This window comes from Rhamphochromis longiceps, linkage group LG3 (assembly GCF_057381845.1).
Source record: "Rhamphochromis longiceps isolate RC_006_pf linkage group LG3, R_longiceps_female_GT1.1, whole genome shotgun sequence".
In the NCBI taxonomy this organism is placed as follows: Eukaryota; Metazoa; Chordata; class Actinopteri; order Cichliformes; family Cichlidae; genus Rhamphochromis; species Rhamphochromis longiceps.
Window position 1 is genome coordinate 63,614,770 of NC_140559.1, and position 22,456 is coordinate 63,637,225.

Below are 22,456 nucleotides of genomic sequence, written 5' to 3' on the forward strand. Positions count from 1 at the left end.
GTTAAATCCAGAATTCAAAATCCTGCTCCTCACATACAAGCAGTGTTGGGACTAACGCGTTATTAACTCATTCACTGCCATTGACATCTATAGCCGTCAATTGCAGTGCATGAGTCAATGGGTTTAACTCATTCACTGCCAATGGCTGGCAGTGAATGAGTTAAGTAACGCGTTACAGTAACTACGTTATTATTGTGGTAACGAGCACGGTAACTAGTTATTATGCCAAAATCAGGAACGCGTTAGTCGTTACTGAGATTTAGATAGGGTCGTTACTCGTTACTTCGTGTGGTGGCTATCGCGGAGCTTCCACAGATTCAGTAACATTAGCAAGTGGTGGAGGCCAGCAGGTGGATGAAGGAAAGGGGACGCAGAAGGAAAAGAGACCCGAGGCGGCCGCCGGTCCAAGTGTGAACTGAACTTCAGGTAAGAAGTTATGACCTGCAGTCTCTCTGGGTCAGATATGAACCAAGTTTAGGTGGAGTTTATTTTCGTTATTCTGACTTTTTCCGTACTGCGTGCTAGCTAGCATGACGGAGTTTCTATACAGCTGGGTGGTGCTATGAAGTTAATGATGTTGAACTTTATTTTGTTCATAAGTTATTAGAGTTGCCAACCGTCCCGTCTGGTATTCAGAGAAAATATTACGCGTTTCTTATTGAGGTGAAAAGGATCAGTTTGTCCCGTAATTCAGCTACAATGAAAAAGACACAAAGCTGGAGTTATTCTGTGTCTTTGCTGCACAGCTGCCTCTTCTTCTCTCATTCTCCCCCCTCCCTCTCCCGTTTCTACTTCAATCATGAAAACTGATCAATGATCAGCTGATCGGCTCTCTTGTTTGTTTATCGCTCACTTTGCGCCAGAAAGAGGAAACCAGCGGATGTCGCGGTAAACAACAGCAGCACTTTTAAGCTTGATCAGCTGTTGTTAGAATTTATTTAATATTAATTTCTAGTATCAGCTGATGTTTGATGGAGCCACAGCTGTAAAGCTGCTGGTCATGATATCGGTTTGGTTATCTGGTGAGAGGGAAACATGAAGATGAAACCAGGAGATGTCCTTACTGGATCATCAGAGCTGAACAGGTGATGGAGAAACAGGTTTACCTTTTAGGTGACATGAATTAGTTGAAGGGAAGTTATGAACTGTTTCTGAGAGACAAATAACACCAGGATCCTTTTTTAGGTAGCTGACAGCTGGTAACTGTGCAGGTGCGGATCTAGCAAAGTGTTGCCAGGGGGGCATGTAGGGCATTAACAGGGAGAGGTGGGCACAAGGAAATACTTTTCTTTCTTATTCTCATTTAAAATGTCTAGCTTTTAAAAAATAATTATCTGAATCTTACAACAAACGATTGATAGATTGATGCATATATACCATCAAAACAGTGTACATCACTGTCACAACAGCGTTTGTTTTCATTCAAAGGCTTTATGTTTTTCCTATAATGGTGGGCTGGTCTCTAGTCAAAATGCCCGGACCAATTTTCTGTCCCAGTCCAGCCCTGTATGCAGCTCATCTGCAGTCTGGTGTTACCTACATCTTCCTATTCAGAAGGCAGAATTTCCAAGTTCTGAGTACAATCAAAGCACCACGACTGCAGTTTTTGTGTTGGATGTAAAAGGCGCACATGACGCTGTGACGTAGGCTAGAATCATGGCAGCAGTCAATGACGGTCCAGGCGTGGGATTTCTCTCGTGGAAATATGCACATTATCTTTTCCTTTCTATTGGTAGGTGGCACAGTGCACTGTGGCAAGTAAGCAAGCTAGAAGACTGGCAAAGTTATGGAAGCAACACATTAACAAGAGAATTCTGAGTAAAACCAAAGTTACTTTCCCTAGTAACTAGTTACTTTGAAAATAACGAGTAACTTGAAGTAACTGAGTTACTTTTGAGAGAAGTAACTAGTAATGTAATTAAGTTACTATTTTAAAGTAACTTACCCAACACTGCATACAAGGTCTTAAATAATCAGGCCCCATCTTATCTTAATGCTGCACCACAACACCTGATCTCTGGTTTCCTCACCTCTTCAATCCCACTTTAATACTTGACTAAACTCATTTTCCTGTTTAGGTGTTGAGGCAAAGCCGCCCATCTACAATGCAGGCAACAGCAAACGGAGCTATTTTTGATTCCCTTTGGGTTTTTTCTACTTTTGTGCTACAAAATGTTCAAGCTGATTAAATTCATTAGAATAAAAGTTCAGATAATTTTCTCATATTAATGTTGGAGGTAGAAATTCAGGGAACTTTGCACAAAAACTGGCAGAAATTTCCTTCAAAGATGGCGTTTTTACTTTAATACTGTGAGTACATTTCAGAGCCTGTACTCTTTTACCTTTACTTGAGTAAAGAAGTTGAATCATTATTTCAGCTTTAAGAGGGTATTTTAACACAAACATCAGTCCTTCTACTTAAGTATGTTTGACACTTTGTTTAATCATCATTTTTAATGATCAAATATAATTATGTTTGTTATTTGTGGATTTTAAATGTCCTTGACAGAGACAGATGATGATCATTATCCTGCACTGTGGTCTCAGGTTTGGTCGAGCTAGCACAAAGAATGGCTATGTTGAACTTCCTCCTGGGATCTACACTAAGAAGTGAGTCCAACATTAGCAGGGTCTCTTTCCTTTATCTGATTCACTTTAGCATTCACAGTCACGTGAAGCTTGTTATTAACTCGATAAGTCAACCCAGGGTTTCAGCTGAGCGCTCACATGAAACACATGGTGTTGACAGCATCTGATCAATCATATTCATGGAGACGTGTATCAGCAACAGAGCAGCTGAGTTTGCAGAAGGAAGTCAAACTAAACCACAGGAACAATATGAGGAGATTACACACATAATAAAATACTAGCAGTAACACAGCTGCTGCAGACAAATCAGTCGTGTGATCGTGTGTGAGAGGAGAAGGACTGTAAAGGAGTTTGGTGTTAAAAGCTCTGTATGAATGTGGGAGACTTTGAAGGGCTTTAAAAAGGCCAATATAAAATAAAAGGCAGCAAAACTGCTGAGTGTGAAAGTCACCAGACTTATCAGAGCTCTGTGATTAAGACCTGTAAGAACACCTGTTTGTACTTGTTGGCATTATATCAAACACACACGTATATTAAGCCTTTGTTTGAACTCTGGTTGAATTTGTTACTTTCAGACTGTGAAACATCACAGAGGCTGCAGCTGCAGATCTTTTATTCACCTGGAAATTTACTTTAAATGTTAGATGGAAAATGTATTGCTCAGTTTCACCAAAGTAAGAACAAGAATCCATAAACCTTCATAAAGACAAACATCTCCCAGAACATTGAGCTGCTGAAGTGTCACTGAAGGGAAAAACTATTTGTCCTCCTCCATCCAGCAACACCTGAAAGACCTGAGTGGAAGCTCCTCCCTACACTGTGTTTGAAGCAAAGCACAAAGGAGACACCTGCTGGAGCAGCTGGAGTCCTACAGACACTCAGCCTCTTCACTACACAAACACCTCCTACAACATCCACTCTTTCCACTCTGACTGCTGTGTTTGTGGAAACACTCCAACACACACCGCTTCACACACCAACATAGAAATGTGTGAAAAAGAGCTGAGCTGATATTAAACATGAGGATTTATTCAAAAATACAGAGTCAGGAACAACATCTAGACACACATTACCTCTCAGCAGCAGAAGAACAGCCTTTAAAGTTTGCACCAACATCCTTCGACATGTTGCTCTTTAAGGAAACACAGCTGGGTTCAGGTCCAGGAGATTCTGGCCTCTTATTGATCCTAAAAGAAAAAGAATAAATGTCACAGCTTCATGAGACAGGAAGGAAAAACTGGAAATATTAAATTAAAGACATGATGAACAATCTCATAAAAATAATGTGCTTACTCTTTGTCACATAACAGTCTTTTGTTAAAGTTTACACCAAAACCCTTCGACCTGTTGCTCTTTAAGGAAACACAGCTGGGTTCAGGTCCAGGTTCTGGATTAGTTTCAGGGTTATGTCCAGCTGAGCCTGGTACGCCCCACAGCTCTGGGCTTTAAAACAACACACACAGAGGTATGAGTGTGAATAATGATGGAGCAGTGATGTGAGTGCTGAGCTGTGACATGGAGAAGAGTCATGGACAGTTAGAGATGGTCATCTCACCTCTGAGCTTTGGTCTGGCTCTCATGTTCCCCACACAGAGTGCTTTTAGAGGGAGGGACTCCCTCCTCTCTGTCCTCACACTGATCCATGCTGCTCAATTCACATCAGCTCACACACACTTTCTACCTTCACCTGCAGAGGAAACACAAATCATTCATGTGCACATCAACTGAGAGCTGCAGAGGTCGTGTCTGATGTGTTGGACTAACATCCATCTGAGACGCAGCTTTCATCAGTTCACTACAAAAAGTGTCACAGAGCCCAGTTCAGCCTCCAAATCCTCCATTACTGTAGTCCTACAAAGCAGCAGGTCAAACATGGCTGCAGAGAGCAGCTTTATGTCAGTAACCATGTCCAGGACCGAGCTGACTGCTTACAGAGTTCATACTCTAACTGCTAGCTGCTCTGCTAGCCAAGCTAACTCAGTAACAGTGACTCTGACAGCAGTTACTGTGGAACAGCGGCCGAGCTCAGGACACATTCAGTGTGTTTAGTCTGAGTCCTGGACTCTGATTCAATGGATTCAATCCAGCTCAGAGTTTCATGTGTTCATCAGAATAAAATACATGTACTAATATAACAGAAGTAATGCTCTGAATGCAGGACTGTAATGGAGGATAAATAAGGTTTTTACAGCCTGAAAGAAACATTCAGTTCATATATTTGTAGACAGTGAAGCAGTTTTTAATACTGCAGCTGTTTCCTTCACCTGTGTGTGTGTGAGCCACACCTTCATGTGCTGCTGTAGAAATATGTGGTCTGACTGCTCAGACTGAGTCTAGGAGGAAAGTTCACACGCTGGAGAAAGTTTTGTTCCTAACTTTGTCAGAGTTCGGCTCCAAAGACAAAGAAGACGGAGCTCACAGTCTGTAGATGGTCCTCAGTGTGTGTGTGAAGCACACAGGAGTGTGTTTATGTCAGCAAATCAGTGTGTGAAGAGTCTGAGGGAGTGTGTGAATGAGACTAAACACTGAAACCAACAGTCCAAGAAAAGCGTCTGGATTTCTTTAAGTTTAACTTAAAGAAGTCCAGACGCTTTTCTTTTTGTCTCCATAATGTCTCCATAATGCTGCAATGTTATCTGCCCCAGAAACACTGTGCAGAAGCTCTGATGGTGACACAGAAAAGTCACAGTGGAGATACTTCTGTCCACCTTTGATTAGACTCATTATAAAAAGGAAAACAAAGTTTGAACACAGTCATGTTTCCAGTTCACTGACTTACATTTATTCCATGGACACTCACTCTAACCTGAACCACAGCTACAACCCAACATTGTTGAGGCCTCATCTCCTCCTTTCCTGACTGTAGAGGTTAAATATGCAACAACCAACAAATAAAAGAATTTGGTTCATTTCAAAGAAATTCACACGGTGACCAAGTAAAGTAACCGTAGTAAAGGAGACAACATCCCGTTGATGGTGGGATTATTTGAAAGATTTGCTTTAGTCACGTCACCAAATGCAGTTGAACCACCCGTGGATCCATGTTTGACCATTCTACCACTCTGAGCTCTGCTTTTGAATCATTTTATTATTATCATCATTCATTTATTCATTCTTTGGAGGGGGGCTATTTCCTAATGCCGCCCTAATAAGCTGATGTTCAAGGGGAAATATAACAGAAACTCTTTCAGTGTTATTCATTAATAAATTAACAGATAAACTGTGAAGAAGAAAAAACTGAGATTTAAAGGAGAGAGTGAGAAACTTGATCATCCATCCTCATAATACATGTTTATCAGTATCTGCTGTGACCATACTGCAGTAATAACTACAAGTCTACATTTCTGTGACTGTTGATCAATCACAGCAGGAATCTGAGCTCATCTCTGCACACAGAGCAGCTTCAGCTCTGGGATAAACTGCTCGCTTCACGTCCTTCTCAGCTCACAGACACTCATCCTGATATTTTCCTTTAACATTTGATGGTATAATTCATCTGAGTTTACACTTTATCTGCATAAATACAGAAAAACAGACCCAAACACCAGAAACCATCAGTTTCACGTTCAACGGGAAGTGGCTCAAACGTCACAGTTTCATAACGTCACCCTGAACTCCACTCACGGAGTTTCTGTCGCCATTGTAGTTTTTAAAGTCCCGTGATAAAGGCGGGTCTTTCTGTGAATCCGCACGCTCATTGGCTAATAGCTCGAGATTGACACATCGTTATCCAATGAGCGTGCGGGAACTTCCGACATAAAGTTGTTTCCTTTGAAAAACCAAAGTCTGATTATTTTTGCCTCCACTGACGGAGCCTGTTGTTCCCGCCACAGAGACACAGTAATGTCAGAGCGGTGTTAACACTCACCCTGCCTCAGCACAGCTCTCACTCTCCTCCTGCTCTCTCACACTAAACGGAGGCTCAGCTAAACTCACTTCCTCTCTACTTACAGGAAACCAGCGCTCAGAGGAGCCGACCGGCCTCACATTTCACCCACAGACACGAACAGCGTGGAATTATTTTATGTCATAAGAAGAAACATATTCATGTTAACACTCACCTGCCTCAGCTCCACCTTCCTCCTCCTGCTTTCACTTTCACTGCTGCTCCCTAAACACAGAGGATGCTGGGACTTGTAGTTGTTTCCTTCCGGTGCGGTCTTCCTCTTTGTTTGTTTGTGTTTGTGTTCAAGTTATTTCGATCATGTAAACATCAACAGAACACGTGAAGCCACACAGAGTTTGTATGTCGAGGTGGGTAGGAGGGTTTGAGGGTTTGGGGAGGGGTCAGAGGGAAGAGGTCTCTCAGTCTTGACAATCCACATTGATGGCATTGCATCTTTCAACGTGTTTGTGGGTCGATTTGGATGCTCCAGGTGTGAGAGCAGCCACTCAGCCTCTGCTGCAGATGTGTGTCACAAGTTCATCTAGTAGTGAGACGGTGGCGCAAGATGGCGAGTTGAGCAGTCGCACGAATTAGGAGCTCGTTGAACTTGTCCCAGAATTTACTTTGTGTTCGTTATTGTTTCCACTCGAAAGTAGTAAAATGACTGCCCCAAGTATAGTTAAACCTGCTAAATTCAAACTCGACCTCAAAAAACAAGAAACAACATCGCCATGTGATGGAAAGGAAGACAGCAGAGAAGGAACGGATCATGACTACGTAGAAAAAACCTTGAAAAAAGAGTGGACGAGCAGCTAGCTGACCTGAGTGTGCAATGCAAGCAAGCTAGTACGATGCTAGCCAGCCTAGCCAAAGCGGTTCAGTTCAACTCGGAGGAGGTGAAAGAATGTAAACAAAAGGTTAAAGAGTTGGAGAGACGAAACGAGCAGTTGACCAAAGATAACTACGATCTCAAGGAGAGAGTGTGAGAGCAAGAAAGGTACAAAATGAGGTGGTGCCTCCGGATTAAAGGATTAGAAGAGAAAAGAGATGAAGGTGTCAGATCGCTGGTTATTGGAATTCTTGGCAAGATCGCACCTGATATGATATCAAAGCTTGAAGAATCTGTGGATGTGGTGCATAGAGTTGGGAAGAAGATTGAGAACAAGGTCCGACATATCATCATTCTGTTTGCTCTGAGACACGTGAAAGAGGAGATTTGGCGTCGCACCAAAGATTCGGCTGTCTGTAAGAACGGCGGTTTCCACTTCGCTGAGGTACTGCCGCGGGAGGACTGGGAAGAGAGGAGGCGGCTGTGGCCGCAAATTGAACAAGCCAGACGGGCTGGGAAACGGGCCTTTTTCCGGGGTCCTCATGGATACATCGAAGGACGGAGGATCATCGACGTTGAATGAAAGACTTGATGTAAGACTGTATACAGTGGAATATTATTAATGGGACAAAAGAGTTCTACTTAAAGTTAAAGGTTATTAGTCACTGAGTTGGTGACAAGTGTTACAATTTAAACTCATGTTTATATATTTTTCTTTTCTTTTTTTAAAAAAAAGTTATTTTCTTAGCATACTCTTATTATGGTTCACTCAAAAATTTCTTTTGGTTCATTAAACGTTCGGAGTTTGAAGGAAATTGTTAAGAGAAAGGCACTTTTTTTATTTTGCAAGGGGCAAAAATGTCACTGTCTGTTTTTACAAGAGACTCACTCTGTGGATGCCGATGTTACCTTTTGGGCTAATCAGTGGGGAGACAAGATTCTTTTCAGTCGTGGATCTAACAGATCTGGAGGTGTGGCGATTTGTTTTAATAAGTTCCCAGGGGAGATTATAACATATAAAGCTGATAGTGAGGGTCATTGGTCAACTGCAGCTTGAAGAGCGAAGGTATATTTCTAATTGTTACAAATCTTTATGGACATAATAACGAAGGTCAAAATAAACGTCTATTGGAAAATCTAACAAATGTTATTTCAGAGTTTAAAGTTATGTACCCCACAGATTACATCCTAGTAGGAGGAGACTGGAACATGACCTCAGATGAATGGATGGACAGATGGCCTCCTCGCTTAGGAAGGAGGCAACAGAATAACATTATTGAGAACTTTTCTAGTGATAATAATTTTACAGACATTTGGAGAAGTTTGAATCCTGGAGTTAAGAATTATTCATGGTTTAAACCTAATGGAGAAAGCAGGTCAAGAATTGATTATTGGTTAGTGAGCGATGACATTTTGAGGTGTACTTCACCATCTAAAATCTCCAAAGCACCCCTATCTGATCACTGTTTCATTGATCTTGTCTTAGAACCAACAAGGATGAAACGTAGTAGCAGGGGATATTGGAAATTTAATGCCAGCCTTTTAAATAAGGACAAGTATTGTGATAAAATTAGACATAAAATTACAGATATAAAAAATGATGACTCAGTAGTGGGTAATATACAGAAATGGGAACTTATTAAATTCAAAATCAGAGAATTCACTATAAAATTCTGCAAAGAACTGAACAGGGAAAAACGGGAATATGAAAGTAATTTACTTCGTGAAATAACTCAGTGCTGTAGTAAAGAAAAACTAAACGTGCAAGAAAAGAATAAATTGATGGAGTTACAAACTAAATTAGACGATCTTTACCTAGAGAAAGCCCAGGGTGCCTTTATAAGATCGAGAGCCAAGTGGATTGAGGCAGGTGAAAAGAACTCATCATATTTTAGTAAGCTGGAAAAGTGCAGACAGCAGAGAAATCTAATCTCAAGCTTGTTGATAAATGGGACTGAATGTAAAGATTTCAGAAAGATTGGAAAAGAAGTCTTCACTTTTTATTCCAAATTGTACTCCTCAGAATATTCAGCAGCTGATTCTGATAGTTTCTTTGATAACATTCATAATCTCATCCCATGTATTGACAAGCCGTTCAAAGATCTGTGTGATTCAGAGCTTAAAATTGAGGAACTGGATTTGGTGGTCATGAAAATGGCATTAAACAAGTCCCCAGGGACAGATGGACTCACTACTAATTTTTATCAATTCTTCTGGAAGGACCTAAGAACTTTATTGTTTGATGCATTAAAGGAATCGATAGAGAAAAAAGAAGTGATGCCGAGCATGAAACAAGGGCTGATAACCCTGATCCCTAAATCGGGTAAGGATAAAAGAATTTTAGACAATTTAAGACCCATCACCTTACTAAACACTGACTATAAGATCCTGTCTGGAGCTGTAGCTGAGAGGCTAAAGAAAGGCATCTCAAACATTATCAGTGAAACACAATCAGGTTTTTTGAAAGGAAGACTAATTCATAACAATATTAGGCTGGTTTTGGATCTCCTTGAATACAGTGAATTAATCCAAGAGAGAGGGTACATCCTGTTCTTGGATTTTTACAAAGCATTTGACTCAGTTGAACATACGTTCATATTAAAAACTCTGCAGTCTTTTGGTTTTGGAGAGGAATTTATCAATGTTATAGAGATGCTATATAATGACATTAACAGCTCTGTTTTGCTAGAACATGGTACATGTTCAAGGTTTGAGGTTAATAGAGGGATAAGGCAGGGATGTAGCAGCTCACCACTTCTGTTCATCATGGTTGCTGAGCTGTTGTCTATTTTCATCATCATCATCATCAACTTTATTTATAAAGCACTTTAAAACAACCACAGCTGACACAAAGTGCTGTACATTGGAACTGTAAAATAAAATTACATGAGATATAAATAAAAAACAAATAAAAGAAGAGTGAAATCATTAATTAAATAACTACTGCATTAAAAAAGAAACTAAGTCTCACTGAGGTTAAAAGCCAAGGAATAAAAGTGGGTTTTAAGACGTGATTTAAAAGTGGACAGTGAAGGGGCCTCTCTAACATGCATGGGCAAATTATTCCATAATTTTGGAGCCACAATAGAGAAGGCCCTGTCCCCTCTGAGCTTCCTCCTGGATCTCGGTACCTCCAGGAGCAGCTGGTCAGCTGACCTGAGAGACCGACAGGGTATGTGGGGATGAAGAAGCTCAGAGAGGTAAGGCGGGGCAAGACTGTGTAGACATTTAAAAACAAACATAAGAATTTTAAAATTAACTCTAAAAGACACAGGCAGCCAGTGCAGAGAGGCCAGCACGGGGGTTATATGCTCTCTTTTTCGAGTTCCTGTTAGGAGTCGTGCAGCCGCATTTTGAACCAGCTGCAGACGTGAGAGCAATGACTGACTGACCCCCACATAAAGTGAGTTACAGTAGTCCAGGCGGGAAGAAATAAAAGCATGGATCACTGTTTCAAGGTGCTGCCTCGAAAGAAAAGATTTTAGTCTTGCCAGTCGCCTTAAATGATAAAAACTGGACTTCACCACTGCTCTGATTTGGTTGTCCAATTTAAAATCACTGTCCAACTTAAAACCAAGGTCAGTAACAACAGATTTAAAATAGACTTCCAGGGATCCTAAAACAACAGAGGAGGACTCACAGGGACCACTGGGTCCAAACACCAACACTTCTGTTTTCTTTTTATTAAAATTTAAAAAGTTTCGAGCCAACCAAGCTTTAATGTCATCTAGACATGTCAAGAGAGGTTTTATGGAGATGGCATCCTTGCGTTTTAGTGTCAAATAAATTTGGCAGTCATCGGCATAACAGTGAAATGAGATCCCATGCCTTCTAAGGATAGAACCCAGAGGCAGTAGATACAGAGAAAAGAGCAGTGGCCCTAAAATTGAGCCCTGTGGGACACCACATGACAGAGGAGCAGAAGACGATTCGTAACCGAGAAGGCTGACAGAGAAAGTTCTATCTGACAAATAAGACCTAAACCAATTGAGTGCAGTGCCACCAATACCCACTACATCATGTAATCGAGAAATTAAAATATTGTGGTCTACTGTGTCAAAGGCAGCAGTTAGGTCAAGCAAGACAAGAACAACATGGTTACCAGAATCACATGCCAGAAGGATGTCATTAAAAACCCTTAGTAATGCAGATTCTGTGCTGTGAAGGGTTTTAAAACCTGACTGAAAAACCTCAAAGATTCCATTTTCATCTAGAAAATCTTTCAGTTGACTAAAAACAATTTTCTCTAAAACCTTGGAGACTAAAGGCAGCTTGGAAATAGGCCTATAGTTCGCTAAAACTGTGTGATCAAGGCCAGGTTTCTTAAGCAGTGGCTGTACTACTGCATGTTTGAAATTTGCAGGAACCACACCAGAAGACAGACTGCTGTTAATAATGTCAAGGACATACTGTTGTATACTAGGAAAAATTTCTTTAAAGAATTGTGGAGGGACAGGATCCCGTGGGGAACCTGTGGGCTTAATATGGCGAACCACATCCTCTAAAGAGGAGAGCGTCACAAGCTCAAACTGAGTGAAAACAGCAGCGCAAGGGACAGAGACAGAGGGGTCAGAGTCAGGAGCTGTGATAAGAGCCCTGATGGTGACAACCTTTTCAATAAAAAAGTTCAGAAAATCATTGCAAATCTCAGGAGAAACTTCCAAACAGACATTCAAAGGAGTATTAAGAACAGTGTCAATGGTCCTAAATAACACACGTGGGTTATGACAGTTGGAAGAAATAATATTTGCAAAATATTCCCTTTTTGCCTCTTTAACAGTGTTCTGGTAGCGATGCCAGCAGTCTTTGAGAATTTGAAATGATACATGCAGTTTATCCTTTTTCCACCTCCGTTCTGCTCGACGACATTCCCTCTTAACAGCACGACTGCTCTCATTAAACCAAGGCTCAGGTTTAGCCTTAAGCTGCCTGGTTTTTAAAGGAGCCACAGAGTCCATGATTTTTTGACAGCAAGAATTAAACCAGGAATGTAGGTCTTCTGTGTCAGAGGAATTATTTTGATTAAAAACAGTCACATTAAGGGGTTAACTGTGATGGGTGAACAGATAATAATCAGTCAGCTGGCAGATGATACCACCCTGTTTCTAAAAAATGAGGACCAGATTCCTTTAGCCTTGCAGGCGATCAACCATTTCTCCAAAGCTTCTGGCCTACAGCTGAATATTAATAAATGCAAAATTCTAGCTCTGCATGAGTGTCCCCTGCAAGCAATAAATAATATGCAGATCAAAAAAGAGGTGAAGTATCTGGGCATTGTAATTTGCAAGGATAAGACATCAACAGAAAATAAGAATATCTGTACCAATATAGAAAAGTGTAAGTCAATTTTAAACATGTGGCTGCAAAGGGACATAACTCTGTTTGGGAGAATCTTGCTAACCAACATGGACAGTCTGTCCAGACTCATCTATCCAGCCTTTTCTCTGCCCATACCTCCAAAACTAATTAAATCTATAAATACTCTTAATTTTAGGTTCATATGGAGGAACAAATGTCATTATATAAAGAAAAATGATGTGATTAAGAATTATGAAGAGGGTGGGGCTAATGCCACTGACTTTGATGTTATGAATGGTGTACTAAAATTGAAATGGTTAAGATCTTTCATTAGGAACAAAAATTCCTTTTGGAACATTATTCCCAATGTGATTTTTGGCAAAATGGGTGGAATAGACTTTTTGTTACGTTGTGACTTTGATTGCAGTTCGTTACCTGTTAAACTCTCAGCTTTCCATCAGCAGGTCCGTCTCTACTGGAAATTAATCTATAAACATAGCTTTACTCCTCACAACACCCCTATATGGAACAACAGGTATATCCGTTTGTGTAGGAAATCTGTGTACGTGGATGAATGGAGATCTAAAGGGATTTGGGCTGTAGCTCATTTTATGGATGATAATGGGGTCTTACTAAAACATGAGACGTTTTGTGAGAAATTTGATGTAAGATGTACTGCTAAGAGATATAAATCCCCAGTGAAAGCCATCCCAGTCCCTTTGAGATCAATGATAAAAGAAGATATTGTGCACTCTAAAATTTCTCCTGGACTGAGGCAGCTCTGCATAGCTGGAGTTGAATTTGGTGACAGCAGGTTTACAAACAAAGTGATCAGGAATATTTTGATAAATGAAATTTGCCCTAATCCGGTTAAAAGAAATTATATCCTTAAAGAATTTGAGACCATGGAGGTTAAGGCGATAAGACAAAAGTCTACAGGGAGAGCAGAATTATTAGGCAAATGAGTATTTTGTCCACATCATCCTCTTCATGCATGTTGTCTTACTCCAAGCTGTATAGGCTCGAAAGCCTACTACCAATTAAGCATATTAGGTGATGTGCATCTCTGTAATGAGAAGGGGTGTGGTCTAATGACATCAACACCCTATATCAGGTGTGCATAATTATTAGGCAACGTCCTTTCCTTTGGCAAAATGGGTCAAAAGAAGGACTTGACAGGCTCAGAAAAGTCAAAAATAGTGAGATATCTTGCAGAGGGATGCAGCAGTCTCAAAATTGCAAAGCTTCTGAAGCGTGATCATCGAACAAGCAAGCGTTTCATTCAAAATAGTCAACAGGGTCGCAAGAAGCGTGTGGAAAAACCAAGGCGCAAAATAACTGCCCATGAACTGAGAAAAGTCAAGCGTGCAGCTGCCAGGATGCCAGCATAGGAAAATTGGGTTGAACAGTGAGACTGCATTTGTGGGGTTTAGAAACATCCAGAGCATCGCAACAGAAAGGTAAATAAAAAAAGTAAGAGAGAGAGATAAAGAAATAAATGAACTAATAATACATAAATGAATAGAAAAATAGAAAACACACATGTAGAAATTGTCACATGTGAAATTGTTTTTGGAGAGAATCAGAAGTGAGACAGTTTGAATCCACAGTTCAGCGCAAAGATGCAGGAATTAAATCTGATTATAAAAACACATCGAGGCAATGAAGACCAGCTTACACTCAATATTAATATGAACACACAACATACACGCAATGAAGACATGCTTACACTCATGAATGTGAATACATGACATAAATGCTGAATGGTGTAGATTTAACACACTTAAAGGCTGAAGCTGAGGAATAACTCAGGAAGCTGCAGGACAATAGAGCGACTTTTGTGACAAGGAAAAAGAGACTGGGAGGACCAACCAGTGATTAGAAGCTTAAAGCAGGTTTAAAATAGTGAATTAGAAGTGGTTTCCAGCTGATTGAGCAAAAGAAGTGATGACTGTAGAAACAAAAATAAAAGACTAATAATTGAATTACGCAGCAATGTTTTGAATATGCATTTCTGTTGTCAGGGCAACTTCTCGAGATGTGACTCAATATGCAAATTAGTTGAATGAGTGGGGACAGAAAAAAAAGAAAAACTCAAGTTTCCTGTCTGAGACATGAGTGAAGTTTGCATTGAGAGAAATATATCTGTGACTGTGTGAGAAGAACTGTTTGGTAAAATATATGATAGCAGCCGCAGGACAATTAAATAAAGTCTGTGACTAAGTGCAGTCGTGCAGATTTGGAGAAGAAGTTTATAATTTAGTGATGACACATTGTTATAAAGTGTTTAGAAAGGGCTTAATGGGAATATTACTGTTGGGCAAACTGTGCGGCTTTAACAAGATTTTCTGTGTATTTAGCAGGTGAAACTCTGTCAGCTGACTTCAGACTGTCAGGAAGCTGAAGAACCTGAGGCCAACCACTGAAACATGATGTGGGCAAAATGAACAGAGGGAGTGATTTTAAAGGTGAACATTTAGGACTTACTGCAAATGTTACTATGTCAAAGTTACTGTGACTCAAACAGAGGAAATTTTGATTTTCTTATTTCCACACCCAGCATGTTTTGGGTGTTATATGCTATTAAATACTTTTAAATAAATTAAAAAGTATTTAATAGCATATAACACCCAAAATATGCTTCGGTTCACATTTAACTCCAGAAAATCATCAATCAAAACATGGATATTACCTGACCACAGATTCGTGGTGACGTCACTGCTCTTTTAACTGTTCGGTGTCTTTGTTTGTTTGCTGGTTGTAGAAATGGTTTATATGAGCTTTGAGCTGAGAGTCAGAGGTTTCTGTGGACACTGCTCATGTCGGCACTTATATTTCTGACCTTTTCTTATAACCGATTAAACATGATCTCCTCCCTTTTGCCCCCATTTTTGGTGGTGTAGGTACAAATGATCAGGCATGACATTCTCATAATAAATAAGATACTGCAAATAATTATTTCTGCATTTGTGCGATTGAAGTGAATTGAAAATGTGTATGAAATGACACTGTTTTAAAGATTTGGCCTAAATAATTTTGGAGTGAATGAGTCTAAACATGATGACCTAACTAGTGATATCCTGACACACACACACACACACACACACACACACACACACACACACACACACACACACACACACACACACACACACACACACACACAGCATGTTATGCCAGTTTCAGCTGAAACTATGTTTCAAACCATGTTCCGGGTTTTTAGTTCACCATTTATGAGGCTTCAAGAAGAAAATAAAAGACAGATCTGAATGTTTGAAAATGTTTTGGAAAGATTCTGTAAAGATGAGATGAAAAATACTCAAAGGATAAATTTAATTGGTTTATTATTTAGATAAGTTGAAAAAAGTTAAACAAGCAAGTAAATGAAGAAACAAGGTAAAATGAAGTAATAATGAAAAAAGTTAAACAAGTAAATGAAGAAACAAGGCAGAGGAGAGAAAAGCCCAACAATCCCCTCTGAGCAAGCAGTTGGCGACAGTGGGGAGGAAAAACTGCCTTTAAACGGGCAGGAACCTCCGGCAGAACCAGGCTCAGGAGGGGACAGTCAACGGCCGGGACTGGTTGGGGGGGTTAACAGAGGTGGAGCAAGACGAGGCTACATCAGGTGAGGAAGCAGTAGCGTCTCTCCTCCGGAACAAGTGGAACCATTTTTTCTTTTTTTTCATGCACTTTTCCACGAGCGCTTTTTTCCTCCAGGATGAGATTTCTCAGCTCATCGATGGTTTCTGTGTTTTGTTCTTCAAGTTTCTCACATCTTTGTTCCACCTCTTCCAATGTTGCTTGTTGTTCTTCAAGCTTGTCTTTGAGTTGTTTGGATGTTGCCTCCTGTATCAGCTTGTCCTTGTGCATGTCTGCATTTCTCTGTTGGACCTCTTTGTGCTTGTCTTCTAACTGCTCGTTTCTTTTCTGGATTTCTTGGAGCGTGAGCTGCAGGTCTTCATGTATTTTGTCTTCTTGTTGTTTTTGCGCCTGCATTTGAGTGTTTTCACGCTTCAAGTTATTGAATTCCACCAAAATCCCCTTAACGAGCTCGGAGTTGTTTCTCGCTATCTGATCGATCCTTCTCTGCATCTGTGAGCAGCGTTTCTCCAGTTTGTCCTTTTCTTCTTCCACTTTAGTTGCTTTGTCCTCCAGCTGATTACAAAACTCTTGCAGTTTTAGATTTTTAGACTCAAAGTCCTGGACGACACGTTTTCCTTCTTTCAGTCTTTCCTGCTGTTGCTCTTTCTGTTGAAGAAGGTCTTTATTTTGGCGCAGTGTTTCATCCAGGCTTTCTTTCAGCATGCGGTATTTTTCCTGCATGCTCTTCAGTTCGTGCTGCATGTCTCGTTGCTTTTTGTCCTGCTCTTCCTTCTGTTGGAGGAATTCTTTCTTTTCTTCCACAGCTTCATGGAGCTGTCTTTGGAGGAGCCGATTTTTTCGGTCCATGTATTGGAGATCCCGTTGTATCTTATCAGTCATCGTTTTCTTGTCTTGGAGCTGGTTGGTCCTTTCTTTGACTTCTGCACGCTTTTGCCTGTTTTCTTTAATGAGGTGCACAATCTGCTCTCGGCTCTGAGCAAACTTGATTCCCCAGCCCTCATTAATAATTTTTATGTCCGGCTGGCGCTGTTGTCTTTCTTCCAGCTCTTTATTTTGGGCTTCCATTCGTCTACATTTGTCCTCCAGTTGAAGTTTCTCTTCTTCAATTTGTTGCATTTTTTTCTGGAGAAGGTAGTTTTCCTTCCTACTCTCCTCTAACGCCCTTTGGAAGGATGAGGAGCCATTTGGGGAAATTGGCCGGCCACGCCAGGAAGGAGAGGCGGCGTAATCTTTTTGAATTGGTTGTTTTTTTCTTGGAAACATGTTGGAGTTTCTATACGATGACTTTGAAGAGCTTGTGGTGAACGTTTTGTAGGCTGCAAACACAGATGCTGCTGAAACGAACTAAAACTTGCTGTTTCTCACCCCTACTTAAGGAAAAACATCAAAGGACTTAAGATTCTTAAGATCTATGACATCATCACTCCCTAAGCCAATGAGATTGTCACAAGACATTTTGGAATGGGGTATTTTTTTTTAAACTGTTTTCAAACTTAACTTAAAATTTCAGTGTTTCCTGGTTGTGGACTATTGGTTAGTCCAGCCGATTAAGAAATTAATTGTCACAAACATCCCTAATATTATATAACACACGACAGAAAACACGAGTTTTTTTTCTACTCAATAGAGGTATAATAAAAGTTTTTTTAATTATCCTACTTTTTATAAAAGAGAACATTTATTAAAGATTATGTATTTAATTAAAAAACTCTGTTCATCTAAAGCAGGGGTCAGCAACCTTTAAGAGCCAAAGAGCCAAAGAGCCATAATTGGCCTATCTGGGGTTGAAAGGCTCGATAAATCCACGGCGTTTCGCCGGGTACACCGGCTTCCGCGAGTGTGACGCTTATTTTGAGCGATGAAAAAATAAGAAAATATAATTTTATTTGTATATTGCAAAATCACAATAATCTTCCAATTTAGAACTACAAGTTAAAAAAAGAACTAACATAAATAAAATACACTTCAGCTAATTTATTTTCACAAACCACGCGGAGCCGCACTATAAGGACTAAAGAGCCGCAGGTTGCCGACCCCTGATCTAAAGGGTTTAACAAAAAGGGGGAGCTTCCTGCTGGAAATTGAAATGTCCCCATGTCCCCACTGGGCGATCGTGGCTCAAGAGTTAGGAGTTCCCCTTGTAATCGAGCCCCGGCTTGGACAGTCTTGGTCGTTGTGTCCTTGGGCAAGACACTTCACCCGTTGCCTACTGGTGGTGGTCAGAGGGCCTGGTGGCGCCCCAGGGTGGCTGTAGCTACATCACCAGTGTGTGAATGTGTGCGTGAATGGGTGGATGACTGAACGTGGGTGCTTAACTAGTTAAAAAAACAAACAAACATCGGTCTCTTATTTTTTATGTCACACAGGAAAGAAGCTTCAATGTCTGATGAGAAGACATTAATTTGTTGGTGTTTGTGGTGTTTGGTGCAGTTTTCTTGTTCTCTGGCTTGTTGTTTATTTACAGTGGAGATGAAGATCTCTAACAAGTTGATTTGTTCACATTTGCACATTTTTAAGAGGAATGTGTTTTTTTGAGTTTGTACACTATATGCATGTAAGGCAACCGTTTCCTTTTTCTGTATTTTTGTGTGCTGCTCTTTTAACAAAAGGGGAACAAAAGACATTTAAATCGACCTCAGATGATTTGTTTAAATTTTTACAAGGTCTTACTGAGGTGATGCAAAGTGAAACATGCTTCTTTTTTGGTAATGTGCTGGAAAAGCTTGAAAATTGACCTTGAATGTGCTTAAAAAGTGCTTGAATTTGACCCTAAAAATGTGTATGAACCCTGCATATATTGCAGTATTTACAGTTTATAGTAGGAATTTCATGGCAACAGCTAATCTTTATTTTGTTTACTGGGAAATGAAATGCTGCCAATTCACAAAGCTGTGCTTCAGCTGCACTTCCTGTTGTAGACTTGTGATGCACACAGGCTCTGTTCCAGCACTCAGCATGTTCTTCCTTATTTGCTCCACCAGGGGGAGCTCCTAAACTATGACATCTTGATAGGAGTGAACCAGGGAGAGGGGCTGAAGTTTGTGGACGACAGTGAGGACAACGACGGCATCTCAGCTGCGGCGTTCGACTACACCATCTCCAGCTTTGTTGACAACCTCTACGGCTACCCAGAGGGTGAGGACGCCACCTCTGTACACTGCCACTTTTTCAGTTATTCCATTTTACAGCCTCCTCTCACTTAACTGCATTTTGCAGCATCATCAGGTTTTGTCTCATTAGGAGCCGCGTTTGTTGATTTGTTCGTTTTTTTCTGTTTGCTGTATTCATTAAAATAAACGGATAATCGTCAAAATGACAAATGTGGACAATTATCAAAGCTTACATTACAATTCTGACAGCTTGAGTTCACATGAATTTTCAAAAGAATATAAAAAGCTGTGAAAGTGCTTTAAGCGTTTAAAACATGCGAGTAAAGAATGGAATCAGTAACATGTGAGCCCAGTGAAGTGCATCAAACAAGACAAGCGTGCTAAAGAGAGCCACTCATCCACATCACGGCGTGTCTGCGCCTTAACCTTTGAGGCTCTGTGGGCAGTAATGCTATCATCCCCCAGGTAGTCGGCTCCCAATCTCAGTGTCGGTGTTTCTGACAGATCGGCCTGCGAACCCCTCACAGCCGGACCACAGTCACAGTACAGACATGTTTGGATAATGCAGTCATGCTTCCTCTCTGCTGCCTGTCACTCCTTCTGTTATCTGAAAGAGTTTTTTTTCCTCTCTAGATTTCTCACTCGCTTCCTGTTTACGGACCACCAGTGGGTGGCACCAGCTGTGGCCACTGCCAAACTCCATGCTGAGTTTCAGTCCCCAGTTTACTTTTACACGTTCTACCACCACTGCCAAACCGAGACGCGGCCCGAGTGGGCCGACGCCGCGCACGGAGACGAGATACCTTACGTGTTCGGCGTACCGATGATCGGTGCCACGGACCTGTTCCCGTGCAACTTCTCCAAGAACGATGTGATGCTGAGCGCTGTGGTCATGACTTACTGGACTAACTTCGCAAAGACTGGGTAGGCCTCATGTCACAGTAGTGTAAACTGTACACGTTACTGTATGTTCTCTGACAGCCTTCTAGTCATCTTGAATACTTGAATCTAGGTTGCTAGTTTAATTCCCGTGTGGCTTTGAAGAATTGAACATACTGGTTCACCAAAAGCATCCAGATCCCAGAGCAGCCGGTTGGTCTTAGATAGTTTAAAGGTTGCACAGAGAATGGGCCTCCTGTCTGTATTCAGTGTATTGATTCCACATGTTACTTATAATGGAGACTGAATATAACTTTGAACTGAAACGTTTAACCTTTATGCTCCACCAGGGACCCCAACTTGCCCGTCCCTCAGGACACCAAGTTCATTCATACCAAGCCCAACCGCTTCGAGGAGGTCATCTGGACCAAGTTCAACTGGAAGGACAAGCAGTACCTTCACATCGCTTTGAAACCTCGTGTCAGAGACAACTACAGAGCTAACAAAGTGGCCTTTTGGCTGGAATTAGTCCCTCATCTTCACAGCCTGCACGACGTGCTCTTTCCCACCACTACGCGCTCCCCCGCAGGCCGTGACCCCGGCACCATGAGGCCCAGAAACAACGTTCCTCGAACCACTCGTCATCCTTACCCTACCTTCCCATCAGATCCTGAGCCCGAGGGCTCAGAGCGCCCGCCCCAGGACCTCTTTCCCAGACACACCCGCGACTACTCCACCGAACTGAGCGTGACAGTTGCAGTTGGAGCGTCGCTCTTCTTCCTCAACATCCTGGCCTTCGCCGCCCTTTACTACAAGCGTGACAAGCGGCACGAGATGCGCCGGCACCGGCTGTCCCCTCAGCGGGGCGGCCCCGCCAATGACCTGGCTCACAGCCAGGAGGAGGAGATCATGTCCCTGCAGATGAAGGACTGGGAGCGCGACGCTCACCACGACATGGAGCCCCTGCGACCCCACGACATCCTGCGGCCCGCCTGCCCTCCTGACTACACCCTGGCGCTGCGCCGCGCCCCCGACAACGTGCCGCTGATGACGCCATACACCATCACCGTGATCCCCAGCACCATCACCAGCATGCAGCCTCTTCACGCCTTCAACACATTCCCCTCCACCGGCCACAACAACACCCTGCCCCACCCCCACTCCACCACCAGGGTATAGTAGGGACAGGCCCGACACAGCGCCACCTAGGGACCAGGAACACTGGCTCTGCTTCCGCTCTGGAAGGGAGGCCTCTAGACCTGGGCCTTCGTTCTGTCCTCTTATTCTCTTCTTTCTCCAAAAGCAACTACACCTGCTGCGTCATGTGCTGTGAAACTTGGCAGCTCCCTCCACTGGTGGCATGTGGAGGTGCAACTGAAGTGTCCAGCAGCAGATGAGCAGTTTGGGGTGGGTGACTCAGATCTTTCAAAGATACTGTTTTCAAAGACGGTCTGCTGTTTCCAGGCTCAAGACCTCCAACATTTGTCAAAGGGACGAATGCTCTCTCGCTCCTCGCTGTTTTCTCTTTTTTACGTTGGCGTCATCTCTTTTTCCATCTCCTGTGTGTTATGTGCACATTATGCTTCTCTTTTCTACATCCGTGTTTTATTACTGCTCTCTTCCTCTCATTTGACACGCCTCCCTCCTGCTCTTCTCTAAAAATTCCCGATCTGCTGAGCAGTCTGGAGGGGGAGGCGTACACTAAACATATAACCATGAAAACACTGATATCTTTCATTCGACCAGCATTTTTAGGTGCCAAGTAAGCACTGCTGTGTTTCATTTCTCATCGAGGGAGAAGAAAAACCAAAGAAAAATAGAGTTTCGCTATTTACCGTCAACTAACAGAGTTCTGTCATGTTCTCATGACAAAGTGCCAAACTGGCCTCAGTCGTGATTTTCTTTCTTCCATCTTCTCTCTTTTTGTTGTTTTGTTTGAAGCATTTGTTTAATTGTTGTTTTTTATTGTGTGGAAAGAATTTTTCTGAAAATATAGATATAGAGAAATGATATTATATATAGTTCTATATAAAATGTGTACAAAGGAGAAAGTATATAAAAGGGTTTTCTCAGTGGGGGATCTATGCATGAATTATTTTTAAAGACGCGGGGAAAAGGACACTGTACCTGTCGATGCACGTTTCCCAAAATCTAAACGAGTCATATCGCTCCATGTTTGCTACTTTTGGTTTTTGGTTTTCTCCCGCAGAGTAAGAGCATCGCAGGAGCATCGCAGGAGCATCGCAGGAGCATCGCAGGAGC

General features: G+C 41.7%; 2 protein-coding genes across 2 annotated transcripts in view; one reads left to right on the top strand and one right to left on the bottom strand.

Moving 5' to 3' along the window:
- Positions 1-22,456, bottom strand: part of LOC146675695 (protein TANC1-like) — a 407,338-nt gene that overhangs the window by 213,405 nt on the left and 171,477 nt on the right. The window lies entirely within an intron of this gene.
- On the top strand, positions 17,467-21,414 carry LOC146675703 (neuroligin-2-like). The gene is made up of 4 exons (XM_085401178.1): positions 17,467-17,516; positions 19,141-19,376; positions 19,930-20,239; positions 20,545-21,414. The coding sequence occupies exons 1-4, from the start codon at positions 17,467-17,469 to the stop codon at positions 21,371-21,373; spliced, it is 1,425 nt and encodes a 474-aa protein (XP_085257304.1). The 3' UTR covers positions 21,374-21,414.

What these genes read in the sequence shown, in the direction of transcription:
- LOC146675703 (XM_085401178.1), top strand. Translation starts at nt 17,467, where the DNA reads ATGTTGGAGTTTCTATACGATGACTTTGAAGAGCTTGTGGTGAACGTT. An exon ending in TGTACACTGCCACTTTTTCA is followed by an intron (nt 19,377 to 19,929) that starts GTTATTCCATTT and finishes GTTATCTGAAAG; the next exon opens with AGTTTTTTTTCCTCTCTAGA. An exon ending in ACTAACTTCGCAAAGACTGG is followed by an intron (nt 20,240 to 20,544) that starts GTAGGCCTCATG and finishes ATGCTCCACCAG; the next exon opens with GGACCCCAACTTGCCCGTCC.